This window comes from Charadrius vociferus, unplaced genomic scaffold (assembly GCF_000708025.1).
Source record: "Charadrius vociferus isolate BGI_N301 unplaced genomic scaffold, ASM70802v2 scaffold26, whole genome shotgun sequence".
NCBI lineage: Eukaryota > Metazoa > Chordata > Aves > Charadriiformes > Charadriidae > Charadrius > Charadrius vociferus.
The window spans coordinates 4,134,751-4,154,189 of NW_009649320.1; the positions used below are offsets into that span (position 1 = coordinate 4,134,751).

Sequence of the window (19,439 nt, forward strand, 5' to 3'; positions counted from 1 at the left end):
TATCTAAAGGGTGGGTTGAAGGAGGATGGAGCCAGACTCTTCTCGGTGGTTCCCAGTGACAGGACGAGGGGCAATGGGCATAAGTTGGAACATAGGAAGTTCCGTTCCAATATACGGAAAATCTTCTTTGCAGTTAGGGTGACAGAGCACTGGCACAAGGTGCCCAGGGAGGTTGTGGAGTCCCCTTCTTTGGAGATTTTCAAAACCCACCTGGATGCAGTCCTGAGTAATGTGCTCTAGGCAATCCGGCTTTAGCAGAGGAGTTGGACTAGATGATCTTTGAAGGTCCCTTCCAACTCTGAAAATTCTGTGATTCTGTGACTGGTAGTGTACTCCAGAACATGCTGTTGTGGACAGCCAGTGTCAAATATGCTTTGTGAGCACTGGCATGTAGGGCACTGACTAATTTTGGGGTGAGGAAATAGTCCCTCCATTAGGTTGTCCACCTACTTTAAGTTAAGTGTATGTTTACATGCTCTGGGGAATTAGGTTCAGCGTGTTGTAACAACATGTATGAGAAAATAATGTAGCCTTATTTCTTATTTTATACTTTGAACTAAAATTTTCTTAGCAGAAGATCAGTAACAGATACTATTTCATAAAACATTTGTAAAACAAGAAACACCACTTGTAAATACCGATACAGTTAGATATTAGGGATACCTACAAGGAAGCATTGTAGTCCCAGTGCTGTCAAGCCAGTGAGAACCTGATTATTTATTTTTTTTTCCAAAGCCAGCTAGCTCCATCTACTAAGTACATTTCAAACACTTCTCCTTGGGGTTCTCTAAGGTGAATGATTGCTCACAGTGACACTGCAGGATTGAAAGATTCCTAAATATCCATTTTGTGTGCTTACGTATAGGTAAGACCACAGGAGATGTTCATTTGGATGAATTCTTTGCGTTAAGACAGAATAGTATATGTTTAAAATGGCTGTCCAGACATTATGCCTAAAATTTTCTAAATCTTTCTGTGAATCTTTTGTTCTAAGATATCCCATGTTTTTCCTCTGTTTTGTTTTTTCTTTTTTTTTCCTTTATTTAACAAACTTCGTTCCTTCAACCTTGCCTTCTAAGGTATGTTTTCTGAAGCTTTTAGCATTTTGATTGCTCTTCAGGATTCTAGTTTTTCTGTATCCTTAGAGAAGTCCAGCACTCAGGTAGATTTTTGTAGCTGTGGCTTTTATAAGTGACAAATAGAAAGGCCATATTTTACTAACAGACTGCCTTCTTAGTCCCAGATACTGAATTCCTTTGATTTGACATAAAAACTGAATTACCGTTTTTGCCATAGTTTTATTTTGTTCACTAATGAGTGGTTCGCAATTCTTACAATTTATTTTTTTTTTTTTAACTACTGCTGCTTAGTCAGGTTGTTTCCTATTTTGTATCAAGCCAAAACCTGAAAACTTTTGTTGCCACTTGTCTAATTTACAATTTCTTTATGGATCACTTCTCATTAATTAAGAATAGTCAGTATTATACTTCACTGAAAGAGATCAGTGGCAACATATCTAGCTCATGAAGAGCTTAATACCTCTCCATACAGTTTGTAAGATTTTTCTGCTTTTTTGAAGTATGAAGAATGATTATCTTGCAAGCCTGATGAGGCAGCTATCTGCAAGAAGCTGTGTTGCAGAATGAATTGTTGTATCACTCTTTCAAAAGTGTTGCATGTCTCATTTAGACCAGTGGCTGCTGCAAGCAACAGGGAATGAGGATTATATTAATGACCGCATTTGACAACCTGGCTCCATAATCTGTTTTTCACTGACTTTTCTTTTTTTTTGGCCAACAGTTATGTTCTCATCTGGAAAATTAGGCTAATGGAATTTTCCAGAAGCTATTAACAAGACTTCTAATATTAAGATGGCTGTATATCCTAATTAAGTAGGACATGCCATCCAGCGACTAGCCACCTTGTGTTTTGGTCATGAAATGAGGTAGGATTAGGCTACATTCTTGAGTTGCAGAACCCTGAGGAAAGCTTCAGGAAGCTTAGAGCTTCACACAGTAGGTGGCACTCTTGTCGTTGAATCTCTGCCAGTGTCTTCTGGGGTGGTGTCAGCACTAAAGCTTTTTACAGTTGGTGGAAATACAGTAAACCCTTGCCCACTCGCAATTTTGGAATATATTTAGGTGGGTCATAGTTGCTTCCTGAAGGACCTGACAAAGTCTGGAGACCTGCATGTTCATCTGCTTTTTCCAGCTTCATTGCATCCAGGAAATAAAATAAAATATATTATCTAGTAGGTCCAATGAACTATTTTTTTTCTGTCCGTTGAAGCCCATCTTTCTTTGAAGATAGATGGTTCTGTGTGTGATTTGAGGTAGCTTAGACAAGTATTATTTGATAGCAACTATGACTACAGTGACTACAAAACCTGTATCTTTATTCTTACATGGCATAGCTGATGTGTTCTTCCAGCTGAACTCCTATATGCAACTCTTAATTAAAGTTAAGCACAGCCATGATAAAAAAATATTATTAGACCATGTCACTGAGTTCCATATATGTAAAAGCCATTGTGACTTCCTCAGAACTGTACAAAGTCCTCTGCAATCCACAGATTTCACAAGTTCATATGATGATTCCCCTACATCCTTCAAGATAACTACATGGCTACAGAAATTTTGGAGTGAACTTGTCACTGGTGGTTTTGGAGTAAGCCAAAGAACGAAGTTTAAACATATTTTTTCACTGAAGATTTGTTGCATAATAAATATCCTTAAACATCCAATAATCCAATTTGTACAAAGTCCCTAGGAACAGCAAAGCTGTATCTTTTAATTCTGGATATGAGTGACTTTCAAAAGTATCTTCTGAAATTAGCTCCTGGGGTTTTACTATGATAAGAGAAGTTGACAAATATCCTTTGTTCCATTTTTAGCTCTCTTACTGGTATATTTCATTTGAATCCCTGTTAAATACAAGTTTGCATTAGCAGATTTATGTGGGAGCAGAAACATTTAGATGTGCCTCAACATTCAGCCAGTCTAAGACAGCAGTGTATTATGTTTTGGTTTTACAAAGATATGTTATTGTACCTGGTAGATGAACACGTAGTGTTATTATTAAGTTTGATCCTAAACTTTTAAAGCTTTGGCAGAGATGTTTTGATGAACTGAGACAAGCAGCAACTGACTGCAGCTCTGCCCTTCCACCAGATTCCAATAAATACAGTCATGCATCCTTCTATCTCCTTTTCTTCCCAAACGCTATTAAAAAAATTATTTCCTTTACCAATTCAGTGAGTTGAACTGTGTTAAACGTATGAATGTTCATATATAAATGAGTAGATACTGTCTGCTTCTTGGTGACCAGAAGACCCAAGTATCTTAAAAACCAAAGTTTCTAACACATTATGAAAGAAAAAACAAAGTTGGACTCTGCGTTTACATCTATGTTGACACACACCCCCACTCCCCCCCCAAAAAAAAGGTAATATCCATTAAAAAACAGATCTGTTCCATGTCATTGGAGAATACATTAGTAGGTAATGTAGTACGCTATCTACTGTAGCCTAAATGCAGCCTCCCTGTTAGCATTTCAGTTTTCAGTTACTTAGGCTTTGAAGTCATTAAGTAATTTTGACTTTAGAACCCTTTCGTGATTTCTAATCAAACATGGAGAAGAAACCCAAAGAAAGAGAACCCCTTCGGTCTTCATTCAGTGCTCAGATTTGCATAGGAAAGGGGGAGGGTGTTTGTTTTTTCACTCATTAACTCATTGAAATTTTTTGCATACTGTTTTAGTTAGAATGAATAGATCTTTTTACACTGCATTTTTGTTTTCCATATCAGATGCCTTGAATTGTCACATTAATTAGCACAGACAAGTCTGCTTTTCATTCAGTCCATCTATACTTTGGCATACATACCCTTGTTTTATCACTACTTTCTCTAATTTACATTAGAATAATTACACAAGTTTTTTAATTAATGTTGCTTAATAATAATTTGTTTTAATAAAATTTATTGTAAGTATATAGTTGTTATTATACATTTCTGAAGAGTTGTGGTGTATGTACATAGGAAACTTGGTGAAGTACAAATATTTTTATGTTTTGCCTGTGGATGTTGCCTATTATTTGTTGTATCTCTTGTACTGCTTTTTATGTCTATATGAAGGATTTTTTCTCAGTACCTTCTAAAATATGGTTTATCTAAAAATATGATTAATCAAAGGGATTAAAAACTACTTGGTTATTTATTTTAGGGAGATTGACAAGATTTCTTTAAATTGTCTTTATTTTCACTTGTTAATGCTTTCAACAACTGCAAGACAATAGGTGCAGAGTTTTTCAAAGGTTTAAGGTAGAGCTAGCATTTCACATTTGTATTTGAGACAGAAAAGGTTGGTAATTTAAAATTGTTTCTCAGTTGTTACAGTACAATCTTATTTTAAAGTAGAGGGAGGAAAAACACAGCAGAAAAGCTCTGAACAAGCTGTACTGATTTTTTGAACCACAGCAAAATGTAATTTAAACTTTGCACTTAGGCAGCTGTTCAAAAACATTGGTTCAGTTTGATTTCTCCCAGTCATTTGTTAGGTTTAATGTTTTGCCTGGAAGAAAAGTAAAATTTTATATTTAGAATATAAGGCTTGGATTCTGTTAATTTTGATTGGCGTTGGTTGTCACACATCTTTGGATAGAAATCTTTCTCTTCCTGATCAAGTTTCCTTATGAAAAATACATAAATTGGGGTGGAGGGAGGAGAATAATACATAAACTAGCTTGCACTTTTCAAAGTTTAATGAACGATTTTTCATATTAGGGTCCTTGGAACAGTCATTTTCTGGGGTCACATACAGTTTCTAAGAGACTGCGTAGTAAGCAAACCAGGATGGGCTATGGTGTACAGTATTTATGTAGAGAGAATTTCTAAACTGTTGTGTGCCTCAAATGGAAAATTTTGAAAACCACTGATCTGAAATTGTACTTTAAAAGGTGTTTTAATGCAGTTTCTCAGAAGTTGCTATGTGGATATTCTGTGAGAACACTTACCATGTATACTGAAGGCAGAAGTATACCTGAGATTCTGACACTGCCCTTGTTTTCCAAAAAATATGATGCAAAGTTGCTAGCATTTGAAGAGCCTAACAGGAGATCTTCAGCTACAAACGAAACCAAGTGTCGTGGTTAGGCATGTGTATATAGGCATTATGATGAAAACACATTGAGATTGTTTCCTGCTACTGAAGTAGTGTCTTATCAAGAAAGGTTGTCAGCTTTGTATAACAGTTGTCATTTTCGGTGTTGTCTTTCTTTCTTCCCCTCCACCCTTCTGTTTCAGTTCACATGACTGGACTTTGTACCCATTTACTGATAATAGGTGTGCAGCCATCTTCCTTGAAAACTAGAGGCAGAAACTGAAACAATTCCGTGCTGCAAGGTAAGATGCCCCTCCTGCCCCAAAGTCTATCATTTCTGTATAGTTTCATTGCAAACATTGAGGTCACATGTAGTTGGAGTTGATATGCTTTCACAGCTCAAAGCAAATTCTTTATGGCAGGAAATTAGCAATTATGAGACATAATAACATATTCAGTGTCATCTTTTCCTTGTTAACTTGCAATGCATTTTATGTAAGAAAGAAAAAAAGGATGTTAATACTGTCTACTCTTCTCTGTAAGATACTATCAACTATTGTGGCATATTTTGTAACACAGTGCGCCTGGTTATTAGGTACTGCAATGGAGTAGAACATTCGCTGCCTACAATGGGTTAAGAAGAGTATAAGCTTTACTTGAACTGTGGAGGCATTTTGAACAAAAAAGAAAGCAGGGTGTTGGTGAACTAGAACATTTTCCAGCTGTGCAACAGTGTTTTTTCTCTTGCCTCTTAAGCTCTGGTTGTTTAAAAAGTAATGTTAAAAGTGTATGTAATTTTGATTACAGACTCTGTTTCAAGAATCAAATGGAAATGAATTGTTAAATAGTTTTGGAGTGGGTTATGAGCTTGTAGTTTTGAAGCGACTCTGGTTTGTGCGCAGTGTATGTAATCGGACAAAATCTTTGATTCAAAGGTGGAAGCATGCAAGACTAAACTGTGACTTTTTAAGTGATATTAAATAAATTAATCTCTTCCATTGTAATCTTGTACTCATCCAGCCTGCTAACTGGGGGTAAACACAGCTATTGAGGGGACAGCATCTATAAGAGGAATCACTGAGATAGAGAGGATGGCAAGGAATAATAGAGAAAGAGAAAAGGTAAGGAAAAAAAATCATCATTTCTGGATAGGTTGTGTCTCCCAGACTTAAACAGAAAGACTACATTCGGGCAACCACAGTGAGACAAGAAGAAGGAGGAGGAAATAGGAGAAGCCTGTTTAAGCAAAACAAGTGTTGAACAGAATCTGACCACACATAATGCTTGCTATGCAGTTTTGTAATGACTCAATAATAGTATGGATTCCATACATTCTCTTTTCTCCCAAACGTATTTTCTGCTTCTACCCTTAGGGTGCTCTCTAGGTGAAATTTAGTAAGTGCAGACCTGTGTTAAATCCCTGTCAGACCAGCAGCTGAGGCTGCTTTTAATACCAGGAGAGCCACCGTCGCCAACAGGGAGCACTGTATACTGCTGGCCGGTGGAAGAGCCTATGTTGTGGAAAGAGAAGAGGAGGCAACCAGCCAGATGCTGCAGCATCAAGAGTAGCAATGGTAGAAGGGTGGCGATAACAGCAGTACCTGGGCAAGCAGAATTGGAGGAATCGAGCAGCTGCATCCAAGAGGTATTCAGCCTGAGTTTAGATCAGTGGCACATTAATACAGGATTCTTGAGTAGGAGTGGATTTGGAATAGGATAGGGCATGGTTTAGAAAGGTGTCTTCTTGATTGAATGAGAGGAAGTTTGGGGGTGCGGAGGAATGGAATAAAATTAGTTTAGGGTGAGAAGAAGGATAGGAGGAAGACAGGACATGAGATGGATTGTTAAGAATCGCTTTAACAACAATTGTGGCTATGGCACTCTGAGCTGTGAACGTACGGGTTTGAACTTCTTCAGGTTCACAGTGATAGTGATCTTGGCTTTTTCACATCGTCGACAAATTTTTTAAAATGAAAAGGTAATGGTGTAAAAACAGCATCTTATTTTTTCTGCCATGCTAAAGAATCAGTTGATCAGCCATACTCATAAGGAAGTCTCAGGGAACAGGGATCAGACAGACTTGTTTTCCTCTGACATTGTCTTAAACTAGCCAGATTGGTGGTTGTACAGTGTTGTACGTGAACATGCTTTCTGCAGGAATCCATAGTGTTATAAAATTTATTTAATTAGAAGTCAAAGTCAGTAAGCTAGAAAACTACTTTATCCTCTTTCTTTTGTTTCTTCTTTTTTTTTTATTTTTTTATTTGTTAGTGTTTATATTCTGCACTGCTGACAGAACTGGCAACTATGATGAAGAAAATTAAAAGCTGTTGACATGGATTAGTTATTTGCAGAAGTTACTCTTAGCTATGTAAGAAGCGTCATGTCTCCAGTTCATATAATTTATTATAATAGACAACTGGATATGTTGTCTATTACAGCAGTTGTCTAATAATAGCAGTAACGTATTAGTCCTGAAAAATGCATGTTGGACAAAGAGGCTGATATGCTCTTTTTCACTGATGAACAGAATCCATCCTTTAAAAACTTAAGGTAGTGTTGTATCTAAAGGCACAGGGTGAAGGAAAATGTCCTTTCTTAAAAACTTATTTAAAGACATTATGATACGATTGAAAAAGCATGTTATTCACTTCAAACATACTTGCAGCATGCTCCAGTCCAGGCCAAAAGATACTGAGACCCCTGGAGCTATAATTGAAAAACTGTTCAAGTGTTAAAAGGAAGTTAATACTGATGTACCACAAGAAAATGGAAAGAATGCCTTTTTGGAATACTTTTTATATTTATTTATGCTCTTAGATAGAATGTCATGCAAAACAAGGTGAAAATGAAGTGGATTGCTATAGTCTTACTATGTTGGGAATTTGCCTCTTAGCTCCTGTGTGTGAAGGGATGGTGTTCTGTTTTAACAGCAAGAATTTACAAGTCTCTATGAAAGACAGAAAGAGCACTAGAGAACAGAAAGAGAAGGGGAGGGAGATGGAAAGAGGACAGGAGGGAAGGAGCAAGAGTTTTCTACTCACAGAGGGCAGAAGGAACCTTGATACCTTGTGGCTTATGTTGCTGTTTTTCCTGTATTGCTGTAATATGATATATGCACTTCTACACTGTTTGTTCAAGATCTTTTTTTTTTTCCTGTCAGACTCTAAGGACCCACTTAGCCTGTTCTTGTGTTGTAGGCAGATATTTTTAGTCTTAGAATTATTTCCTGGTTTAGATATCCTTTATTTTGAGACTAATTCTAAATGTTGCCTAATCCTATGATGTTTAAATTCTATCCCTCAAATATGTCACCAAGCTAAGCATATTCACTATTTTTATTTTTCTTTTTTTTTTCTTGATGGGGGGTGAGTCAGTTATACCTTTGTATACTTACTGAAATTAATAAATGATCAAATCTTAGGAACAGGGATAAAAAGTTGGCTAATGTGCATGACTTATTTTGTAAATGTCTTTGTCCTTTAGCTTGCACACTTTTTAGAATATTCTGATCTATGTAGTTTGCAATCAGGCAGCTATATAACCACTATGCAGCTCAGAATCCTTCTTTTCCTAATTGTACAAGTGTTCTTTCCAGGATAAGTATTTTCCTGGTTTGTAAGACCTCCTAATTTCATGATCCTTACCTTTTGTTTTCAAATCTGTTTTCCAATGATTGTATTTTATTTTAAAGCTATTTTGTACTTTTAGTCTTTACAATGACTAATGCTAGTGGAGTATCTCTGCATTAGAGCTGGCTGGAAAATGACTTACCATCTCATTCCCCCTCCCACCCCCCCATTTCTGAAGCTTTTTTTCGCCATGTTAATTGGGGGAAAATAAACATTATGAATGGATAATTCTATTCTCCTTGTTCTAATTTTGCGTTAGGTCATAAAAGATGGGTGGTTTGGGGGTTAATCTTTTAATCCTTTTCAAAATAATGGAGTAAAAATATCTCCTGGCCCATAAAAACAACAGAAGTGGTTTGGTTTCACCTCAAAAATGCTAAACAGGCTATTTTTCTAGATGTAAAAGTAACATAGAACAATTTCATTTTTAAATTGCTACATTTTAAAAAACTTTTTTTTTTTGCTTTAAAATTCCTTTTTTTTTCCTGCTAGAAAGATTTTTGTCAAAAAAATTCCAGTTTGTCATGAGACAGGTTCATGACTATTTGCAGAATGAGGACATAACATTCCCTGAGTATTAGTCGTACGACAGAAGAAGTATAAACCAGTTTTCCCTTTGTTTCAGAACCAGTAGAGAAGGAACTTGGTTTTCAATAAGTAGTTAACTTGTTTATTTTAAATGCCTTTTACATGTGCAAATTAAGAGGAAGGAGGAGCTATTCATTTATGTCTTGTGAGCCTCCTTCTTACACCAGCAATGCCATAAGTCAGTTGATCTCAAATTGAATTATTTTTTACTTAAAATGCTTTGCCATTTCTCTCTCTGATAAAGGTTCACTCTTAGAATCTAGATGGATTGGATCACAACAAAGAAACTTTTGGCTAATGGTGATCAATGAAAGTAATTTGCCATTGGATCCATTTATCCCTTTTCATTTTAAATGTGGTGGGTTGGTCCTGGCTAACAGCCAAGCACCCACATAGCTGCTCGCTCACTTTGTTCCCCCCTCCCCAGTGAAATGAAGGAAAAAATAGGAGGAACGGGAGTGGATTGAAATAAAGACAGGGAAGTCACTTACCAGGTACTGTCGTGGTCAAAACAACTTGGCAAATAACTTACGGTATTGCCAGGTAGCATAAATAGAAACAATAAAAAAAAAGACAAACATTTTAACATGCAGAAAAAACACCTTTCCTCCCACTTTCCCTGGCTTAGCTTCAGATTCCTGTCTTCCACCTGCCTCATCTCCACTTCACACCTTCGCTCAAGGCATCTCTTCTTGCCCTGTTACTGGTGCAGGTTGCACTCAGTCCCTTCAGTGAGGTAATGGGTGGCCCAGGAGGACAAGGTGTTTTTTCTTCTGTGACAAGGACCTCATGAAAGAAGGTAATATGTTCTAGTAATGACTGGCCAGTCACAGGCTGTTTTGGTTGCCTTGTGTGTAGCCCTTAGGCAAGAGGGCAGCAGGGAGTAGGCTGTGAACCACATAGTCAGGCTGAGCTCACAGTCTGTTGGTTGGTCACCTCTGACAACACCTTCCGTGAAATATCATCTGGCTCAAGTAACAGTGGGGAATTTAATTTCTATTTTGTCAGAACTCTGTCAGAGAGAAAGTTTATTTGTCTGATCAGACTTGTGGTTGTAACCTAGCCAGGGTTGGCTATAGCTGGTTTCAATCAGAGAATTACCAATATTCCTACAAAATAATTCTTGCTGTCGGATGTAATCACTCATATCAAATATCTTTTGTTTGAGGGTAATGAAAGAATAAAATATTTAAGGTGGAATATTCATCAGATTGCTGTGCAATCTGGAAAGGAAAAATACTTATGTGTATCCCTTGGAGCAAAATTGTGCAACTAAAATTTATGAAGAGTTGTCTCTGGTTCTCAGATTTCAGGGGAATTACTCACTGACTAAGAAACTGTTACACGAGTAAGGTTGGTAGAGCACATTATACTAATTGTAAAATTTAGTTTTTTGTTACGCAAAATTGTTTTTTCATATTTTATGCTGAGCGCATAGAACAGGCAACCCACCATCAAGGTGGAATTTATTTCGTGTAAGTTTATTCCTTTTGTATACATCTAGTCTAAAGTATGTGCTTAGTCTCTCTTTCTAGTCTGGAAAAGAGATCACGAGCATCACTTCCAACATTTTGTTATACCAATCTTAAGAAGAGATGAATCATCCTCTTAAGGTGCCTGTCTCTTCCTATTAATTGGAGAGGAAGCCTAGATAATTAGCTCAGGCTAAACATGTAACTTTAAGATGAATAAATTCAGATGGATGGGGTTGCACCATGAGTGCCTAGTTGGTATGGGCCGTCTAGGCATTTAACTTCTACATGGGTAATATTAACATTGGCTGAATGCAGCCTTTTCTCAATTTTTGTGCCTGGTACAATCAGCTCTATTCAGAGTCCTTGAGTGCTACCATAGTGCAAGTATAAATAACAGTAGAGCCGTTTTAAAAATAATAATCCCACACTTTGAGAACCAATTAACGCAAATGCAACTTCTCTTTCCTTTAAATGAAACAACCTCTTGGAAATAGTATAACATAGTAGTAGATCATTTTATTGATGTGCTACTTGCTAGCTTTATGTAGCAAAGAAAAATTAACTGGTCTCACTGCAATTTCTGGTAAACCACTTTGATTAGACAAGCAGTTGTAGATAAAGGAAAATGCAATAGTATTATGTTATAAAGTCCAAAGCTTTGATCTTGACAGACTCCAAAGGATGCCAGTGGAGAGAGATGTTTTTTTGGGGGCAGGTTGAGTGTTTTTTTCTCCTGCTACGTTTCATGTTTTCCTCTGATAGGAATTTAAAAACTACTATTTTGGTGAAAAAGGCTTAGAAACTGCTTTCACATTGAATGAAACTAAAATCTAGTGTTAAGTGGTTGGCCATTTGTCTTATTGTCCCTCCAAAGACTTACAGCAGGACTTAGATAGCAACCTTCACATCTGTGCACTATCCCTGTGAAGGCACTGTATTGGTGGAGCTTAGTGTCTTAGTCCAAAGTTACGTGTAATTAGACTTTCTTTTTTTTTCCTTTTTAAAGATTTTGTGGATTATTACTTAGAATATGAACGGAAACTCGGAAGAGACTGGTTTGGCTATAGTTAGGTGAGAGTGAAGAGTTTCCAACCAGTCAGTGGGATGAAGCTATGGTTTATATGTTGGTCCAATTTAAATGGACATAGTGAAACCCTTCTCTTAATTCCATGTGTAAGACTTGTAGTCCCATAGAGCTATACAGTCTTTATATGCTTGCTTATTATAAAAACAGAAGTACAAGGTTTTAGTCTCACAAGTTCTTCTTTGTGTCCATTTGATACTCTTGAAACAGGCAGTATCAAAAACAGTCATTTCACACATCATCTAGCTCTTGTATATTAAAACCCCCTGACTCAACAGCTTTCAAAACTGTTAATTAAGGTAGATACCATGGATGGGTTTAGCTAAGCCCTCGAAGTATGCAAGCATCATATTACATTGGTTATTATAGTGTTACAAAGTTCTTATTCTAATAGGCACACACATTAGAACAGATACTTTAAAATAGTATATGTCAACAGCTTTGCATATGTCAGTAAGCATCATGTAATACTTACTAAAGCTGGTATGGATTTCAGAAACAAAGCTTTCTTATCTCTCTCATCTTTCTGTTCCATCAACATCCAGTGGTAATTTATTACATATTTACACTAAATACAAAATGTGTGCAGTGAGATACAGACCTAAAATCCTTGTGAAGTGGTGAACTGTAAAGACAGCAGAGTTGCATCCTTCATACACGCTCATTGCATGTGCAGTTACTGAATAATTGTTTAGAACAGTTGCCTCTTACTTCAAGCAAGTGACATATGACAGTCATTAGTAGTTACTCATTAATAGCTTTTTTTTTTTTTCATAAAATCATACAATCCTTTAGGTTGGAAAAGACCTTTAAGATCATTGAGTCCAACTTCTAGCCTAACCCTGCCAAGTCCACCACTAAACCACGTCCCTCAGCCCCACATCTACATGACTTTTAAACACTTCCAGGGATGGTGACTCACCCACTTCCCTGGGCAGCCTGTTCCAATGCTTGACAACCCTTTTGGTGAAGAAATTTTTCCTAATATCCAATCTGAACCTCCCCTGATGCAACTTGAGGCTGTTTCCTCTCATCATTTTTTTTTAAATGGTAAGATTTTTCTACTTGAGTATGCGGTATAACTGGATGACTACCTGTATTATCTTGTGATTCTTCTTTATTATGTTGCTGACCAGAGCCCATATTCAAAATCAGATAGCTAATGAGCATTTGGCTAGCAGAAGGAATATTGTGAAACAGTAATCATGGAAAAGAGGATATGCTTTAATATGTGTATGTAATTATACAGGGGTTTTAGTACAAATAAAATAATGGCATTATATCAAAAAAGATAATCTTGTCTTCCATTCAGGTTATAATTTATTACCAGAAATAATGTTTATTATTCATACTGCCATTAAATTTTATAATTTATTTGAGATGAAGCTAGCAAGTTTTTGAGAGACCATTTTAAAAAGGTGCTTCAATTGAACTTATATCTGATGAAGGCTGTGTGGCTTCATCTCTCTTTGATTCAGACCCAGTTATTCATCATACTTGAACAAGAAACGTGATTATTTGTTCTGGTGTTTTTCCCAGCTTGTGTTAAGTGAAATTTCTGTCTTAGAATGAGACAACTTTTAATAAATTAAGTACAGATTTTCATTTATGTACATAGTTACCTGAAGATGTGTTTTGAAATCTAATGGGACTTTTCAGAAAAGCATTCCAGCTTTTTTACAGGCAGAGATATGAGTTTACAGATGCAGACAGACCCAGCCCTCTTTTCCCACACCATGAGAGGGCCGAATGCAAATCAGTTCCAACCTGGAAAACAAATAGTCATCCTAATCTGGCACTGAATCTGAAATGCCTAACCAGTAGGTAGGATGGAAGATTCCTGTGTCACTTAGGCTTTTCCAGAAAAAAAAACAAAAAAACCAACAAAACAAGCCAACAACTAATAAGCATGTCAAATGTGCCTGTACCTGAGGAAACAGGAGGAGCACGTCTGACTCTGAGGGCTGGAGAGGATTCTGAGAAGGTATCTTACCAGGGAGGAAAAGAAATAACAAAATATTGAAAAATTGGCATTCAGAAATAGTGAGTTTACGCTATTAACAAAAAATAAATATTAGAAGCAATCATATTACTGAGATTGAGTTACCAGTAATCAGACTTTTTGCATGGTCTTAGCATGTGGCAAATGCAAAGTAGTGTTTGTTTGTCTAAATGAACTAGCATTAGGAGCAGGCCAAAAGTGTATGGTTTTCTTTGTCTTTTCAGTCATATGACATAAAAGATGCAACAGATATGTCCAACTTAGAAGAATTAATTGAGATATTTGAACAAATCTTAAGCTGGTATCAGAAAGTTTTAATAATATATTTAGTATGTTACTTTAAGATATGTTACAATTTGTGTTTTGTTTCTTATGAAGCTGAGGAGTTTTCTCTTTACAGAATCTTATGGAGGGCAAGGTTTTCTACTAGTATGATTTTTATTACTCTTAGGGAAATTTTTGGAGTTCTGGCATTCAGTTAAGAGCTAAGCAAGGTAAAATCTTTTTTTTTTTTTTTTTGCATACAGTTTAAGGATAGCACAGCATTTTTTAATGAGGTGAATATCTTTAAGTGTTGCTTATTTAATCAGAAAATGCTGTACCTTCAAGGATAAAATGTATTAAGCATTTTCTCAAAGGGTTCTGTTATATTGAAAGAGTAATTTGGAGATAATTTTTTTAATCAAACTGAATAAAAATGCTGGAGTTGGGAAGAGGAGTTTGAAAGAGTTTCATATCGTCATTCTTCTAAGAGATGCATGTGTCTGTAGTAATCAGGATAAGGATGGAACTACTAACAATATCTAAAGCCAGTTATCCCTGGGGGGAAACCCAACTCTTGCTTCTATATGATCTGCCAACATTTTTTTTTAATGTAGAAAAATAAAACTTAAAAGAAGTGTTTGGTAATTCCATATGGAATATCAACAAATACTGGATTATGTCTGTTATTTGTTTTCATCCATTTGTTCTTACAGTTTTACACTTAATTTATTTTAGTGCAAATAAAAAAAAAAAGTATTAGAATCCCAATAATGTTATTTGAAGATGTATTGCAAAAGTAGGATATGTGTGTATATTCACCCACATGCATGTGCAGATGTGTATATTGACACATCTATGCATGTATACATGTATATATGTTCATATGGAATGATTAAATTATAATAGTTTGAAATAGCATGTGTGAAATCCAAATTCTTATATGGCTCGGTGTAACAAGTTAAGCACTTTCTTAAATCTACCTAATTTAGCAGCAACCTTGGGAAGAAAGCAGGTACTATTATATCACAGGGAAAGTGAAGCAGGGATTAAAAATTGCAGTTATGTGTCCTACAGGCAATTAAGGAAAAATGTTGCCACCTCAATCTGGAATATAAGTCTTCAAAGCTGAAGCTTATTGCCAGAATTTCTAAAGGATGTTGTGAAAGTAAAAAAAAAAAAAAAAAAAAAAAAAAAAAAAAAGAATATTGATTTAATGAAAAAAGAAAAATTGGTTCAAAATGAACTAAAACAAATTCATGAAGGTAAAGAGATCCATGGGGACCTACTGAATACAGTGCTCTCCTGTCTAAAATACCCTAAATACTGACTGCCAAAAGTTAGAAGGGCACATTAGTAGAAGAATATACATGCCAAGTTTCTTATGTTCCTTTGTTAACCATTTGGATTGGCTGCTGTTGGAGACAAAATGCTAGGTTAAGTGAAAGCTTCGTCTGATTTGGTGCAATCACTTTCATGTTAGGTCTGCACATGCCTGTCTTTTCACCATTAAAAACCCTGGAATGACACAGACAAACCTCAGCATTCTCAGAGCTTCATTCTTCTCACGTCCTTCCCTTTTTACTCCTCCAAATTTCTTTGCTGTTGTCCGTTCCACTCAATTTCATCCATCCAATTTTTCTTGCTTTCCAAGCACATCCCTTCAAGATGCATGAAAGTGCTGCAGAGAGAGAATACACCAGAGAAATCAGAATTGCTGAGATTCTTTTTTTTTTTTTCTGTTTCCTTGTTGATTTCACTTCAGGGACATGATATCAGGTGGAGTCAAATAGTCCAATGCGTGAGGGTGTCTACAGATACTCTTTCAGACTGGAGGAGTATCCAGCAATACTGTATCAGAGACATCTTTCAACAACAATATTTGTTGTTGTTCATTTGCAAAATGAGAAATGGAGGTGCTAAATGAGACCAACTTCTCCATTGACAGACCGTAAGAGATTTTCAGCCACTTTGCAAATGGCAATGATCCAGTTGATATTGCGCACAGTTATTGTTAACTTTGCTGTGTAGGTTTATTTAAAAATATTATATGAAGAGGCTATGTAACATATACTGCAGAAGATTTTAAATTTTGACCAAGGTGATTAATTTTCTTGGGTACTTTGGCGAATAGGTTATTCTCCTGCTGATGTTATCTCTACACAGACTTAAAATTGCACTGAATTTAGATAAATTGTAGTCAGTTAATTTCTAAGATATTTCACCATTTTTTTTTAGATTTCTTTCATTCTGGAAAATAAAAACCAGCTACTACTCTGGTTTCCAACAGTAACTTTGCTCAGTAAAAGGAAAATTAATGTGCTCTGTTCATTAAGGCTAAAGACCTCACACGTATTCAGAAAGACTACCCTCCATAGTTCCATACCTTCTAATTAAAACACAAGATGTTTCGCTTGGACCAGTTGAATTAAACCTTGGAATTAGCGTTTGTGAAACTTGCAAAACAGCTAGCTTTGTGCCTTTAAAATGATGGTTTTATTAGTGGCAGAAGTATATATTTCTAGGTTTTATTCAGTCAATGTGAAGCCTACAGCAAAACTGAGGGCACTCAGTAATTCTGTGAAATAAATGTGCAGGTCCTGTGAGCATCCATGCAACTCTGTGAATAATGTCACCAACATATATGTCACCCTTTTCAACGTCCCTATTGCCATGGGCCTTGAGACCCTCTCAGTCTGAAGAGTGGAGTAGGAACATCAGATACGGGAGCAGGTTGTTCCTATCCCGTGGGCGCAGTGTGTTAGCTGTTCTCATGCAACGCGTGGGAAGCAATTCATGCCTGTTCATCCTTTCAGGGAAGAAAGGTAGATATACTGCGCAGATTTAAAGTCAACACTGTGGCAGGCGCTACACAGCTTCATTCGTATGGTAATTTGATGAAGGTTGGTCAGATGCATCCCACCAAGCAGCACTGTGTTTAGTTTTTTAGTCTTAAAGTTTGTATATGTATTTTCCATGTCCGATACGAAGTAGGTTGTTTCCCGTGAAGTGAACCAGGTAATGATCTGTTGCCACAGTGATAAGGCTGGCATCTTTAGGTGTTGTCAGCTGAAATCTTAACCAGAGCTGTTGTCATCAAAGTGAGGTCAATGGGTTATGAAGTGTATGTTAAGCAGTAAAAATCAGCTCAAATACTTATTGGTGTTTTATCTGTATGTGAGCAAGCACTAAAGGAGTTAAAAACCTCTTCGCACCTATATTTTCTGACAGAATGGCAATAATGAAAGTTGGAAAACAGAAGTCCCAGTCTGTCTTGGTTGATCCCCGCTCTCTTCATGTCTTCTCACTTGTATCAGTCCCGAGTCTTACCTTCATAAGCTCTTCTCTCCAATCAGTTCCCTTCATCTTCCTTAGTCATAAATCCTCAGCAGTTTCATCCCAGACACTCCCAGTTCTCTCACCTTTTTTCCTCAATTTGTTTTCCTATCCACTGTCATACTATCCCTTCCAATTTCCAAAATGCTCTGCCATTTCTCCTCATTTCAACCTGCAATTCTCACTCCAGCTGGGTCTCAGGCTTCCCTTCTTGCTCTTTATTCAAGTCAGTTCAAGTTCTTCCAGTTCTGACTACCTCCTCTTGTCTACAGGTACTTTTACCCACCACGCCTCACTAATTTATGAATCTCTCTCCCTTGATGTCTAGTCTCTTTGTACCAGCTCTTCCAGTTCTGGCTTCTTTATCTTCTCTCCATTTACTTTTATCTGCCATAACTCACTGACTTACAAGTTTGTTTTTTTTTTTTCTTTCTTGACCTGCTGTCCCCATTCTCTCTGGCAATCCTCATTTCTGGTTCCTTTTCCTACCCTTTCACTTTAAAAATTCTACATCAGTCTTGGTTTTCTCTGCTTTCCTTCTTGTCCCAACATAATCCAGAGTGCAGGTATGACTCATGCCACATCTGCATTTGCAAAATGCTGCCTGCATCCAGAAAAGATAGAAGTACTACTAGGGGCAAGAGAGACAAAGTGTTTGTTCTTTTTTGATGTGTATACCTGGCACAGTCCACCACAGCCTAGAGGCCCTCAATTTCAGCCAGACCATAGTAAATGCAGTTTAAAACAGAGATATGACAAGTCCCTGTTTAGGTAAAATAACATTTATAGCATGCACATCTGCAAATAGACTGTGCTTTTATAAAACCATGTGATGGTATGTAGTATTGTGTACAATACATTCTTCTTGTTTTAAGTTGTGTATATCATGAGCATTGTTTATAGAACATTGTGATATGATATCAAATATTTTTACATAATTTTGCTATAGGCCCTGATGTTTAAAACATTTGTGAAGAGCTTTTTCCTAAACATTCCTTTTGATAATTTGGCAGTGCATCTCATCATCCCTTTTGCCATAGTAGTTATTCTTGTCAAGAAACTCGAGCAGCATTTTTTTTTCCCTTGTTGAAGAGAAATTCAGTCATTTAATTCAGTAGCAGAATTTATTAACTTTTTTTCTGCAATGAACCTTGGAAATTTTGATCCTAAATGATATCAGTTTCTGTATTTCTCAAATCACATTTATACCCAAAGAAAAAAACCACCCTTATTTGCTCTCATGATTTACTGCTGGGTAGTGCATCTGTGTATGCAAAAGTATTGTCACTGCTGTTTCACTAATTCTTTGTTCATTGTTATTTAAAGGCTTCATCTTTGTAAAGGTGTGGAAGAAAAGATTAGCTATATACTAAAGGATGCATTTTTATTTTTAAAAAATATGACAGAGAAAATATATAAAAAAAAAAAACTTATAAGAAAAAAAGGCAAATAAAAACATACAATCTAATTTTCTCTTCTACTATACAATCCAGGACAATAATAGGTCTAAATTAAATTAACAGTCAAATTAAAAAAAAAAAAAGACTCTTTATGTATTATGTTTTCCACTTGTTCTTACATACCAGGAAGAAGATGAGACTCCTTTTATTTCTAATAATTTGCCAGTGTGCCATAAACAGTGTCAATACCCACCATGTTTCAAATCCCAATGTCATTTTACTGATGGCTGATGATCTTGGTATTGGAGATCTGGGATGTTACGGGAACAGAACCTTAAGGTATGATGATACATTTGGGGGAGTCATGGCTTTATTTATATTTAATTTTTTATTATTTACTTATTTTATATGGAGGGTTTTTAGATTTTAGGTTTTTAGATGTGTAAAGTTAAAAACCTCAAAACAATCAAACATTTGATTAGGTTAGCCAAAGTTAATAACCTTTCCAGAGAATAAAATATTCAATCGTTTTCTTAACAAGAAAAAAAGAAAGATGTATTTATC

The 19,439-nt window shown here is 36.2% G+C and overlaps 1 protein-coding gene across 1 annotated transcript in view; it reads left to right on the plus strand.

Annotated features, from left to right (window-relative positions):
* Positions 1-19,068: 19,068 nt before the first annotated feature.
* Positions 19,069-19,439, plus strand: part of STS (steroid sulfatase (microsomal), isozyme S) — an 86,067-nt gene continuing 85,696 nt past the window's right edge. The window contains exon 1 of the mRNA XM_009889456.1: positions 19,069-19,214. Coding sequence (XP_009887758.1) covers positions 19,069-19,214 — 146 coding nt within the window. The remainder of the gene's footprint in view (positions 19,215-19,439) is intronic.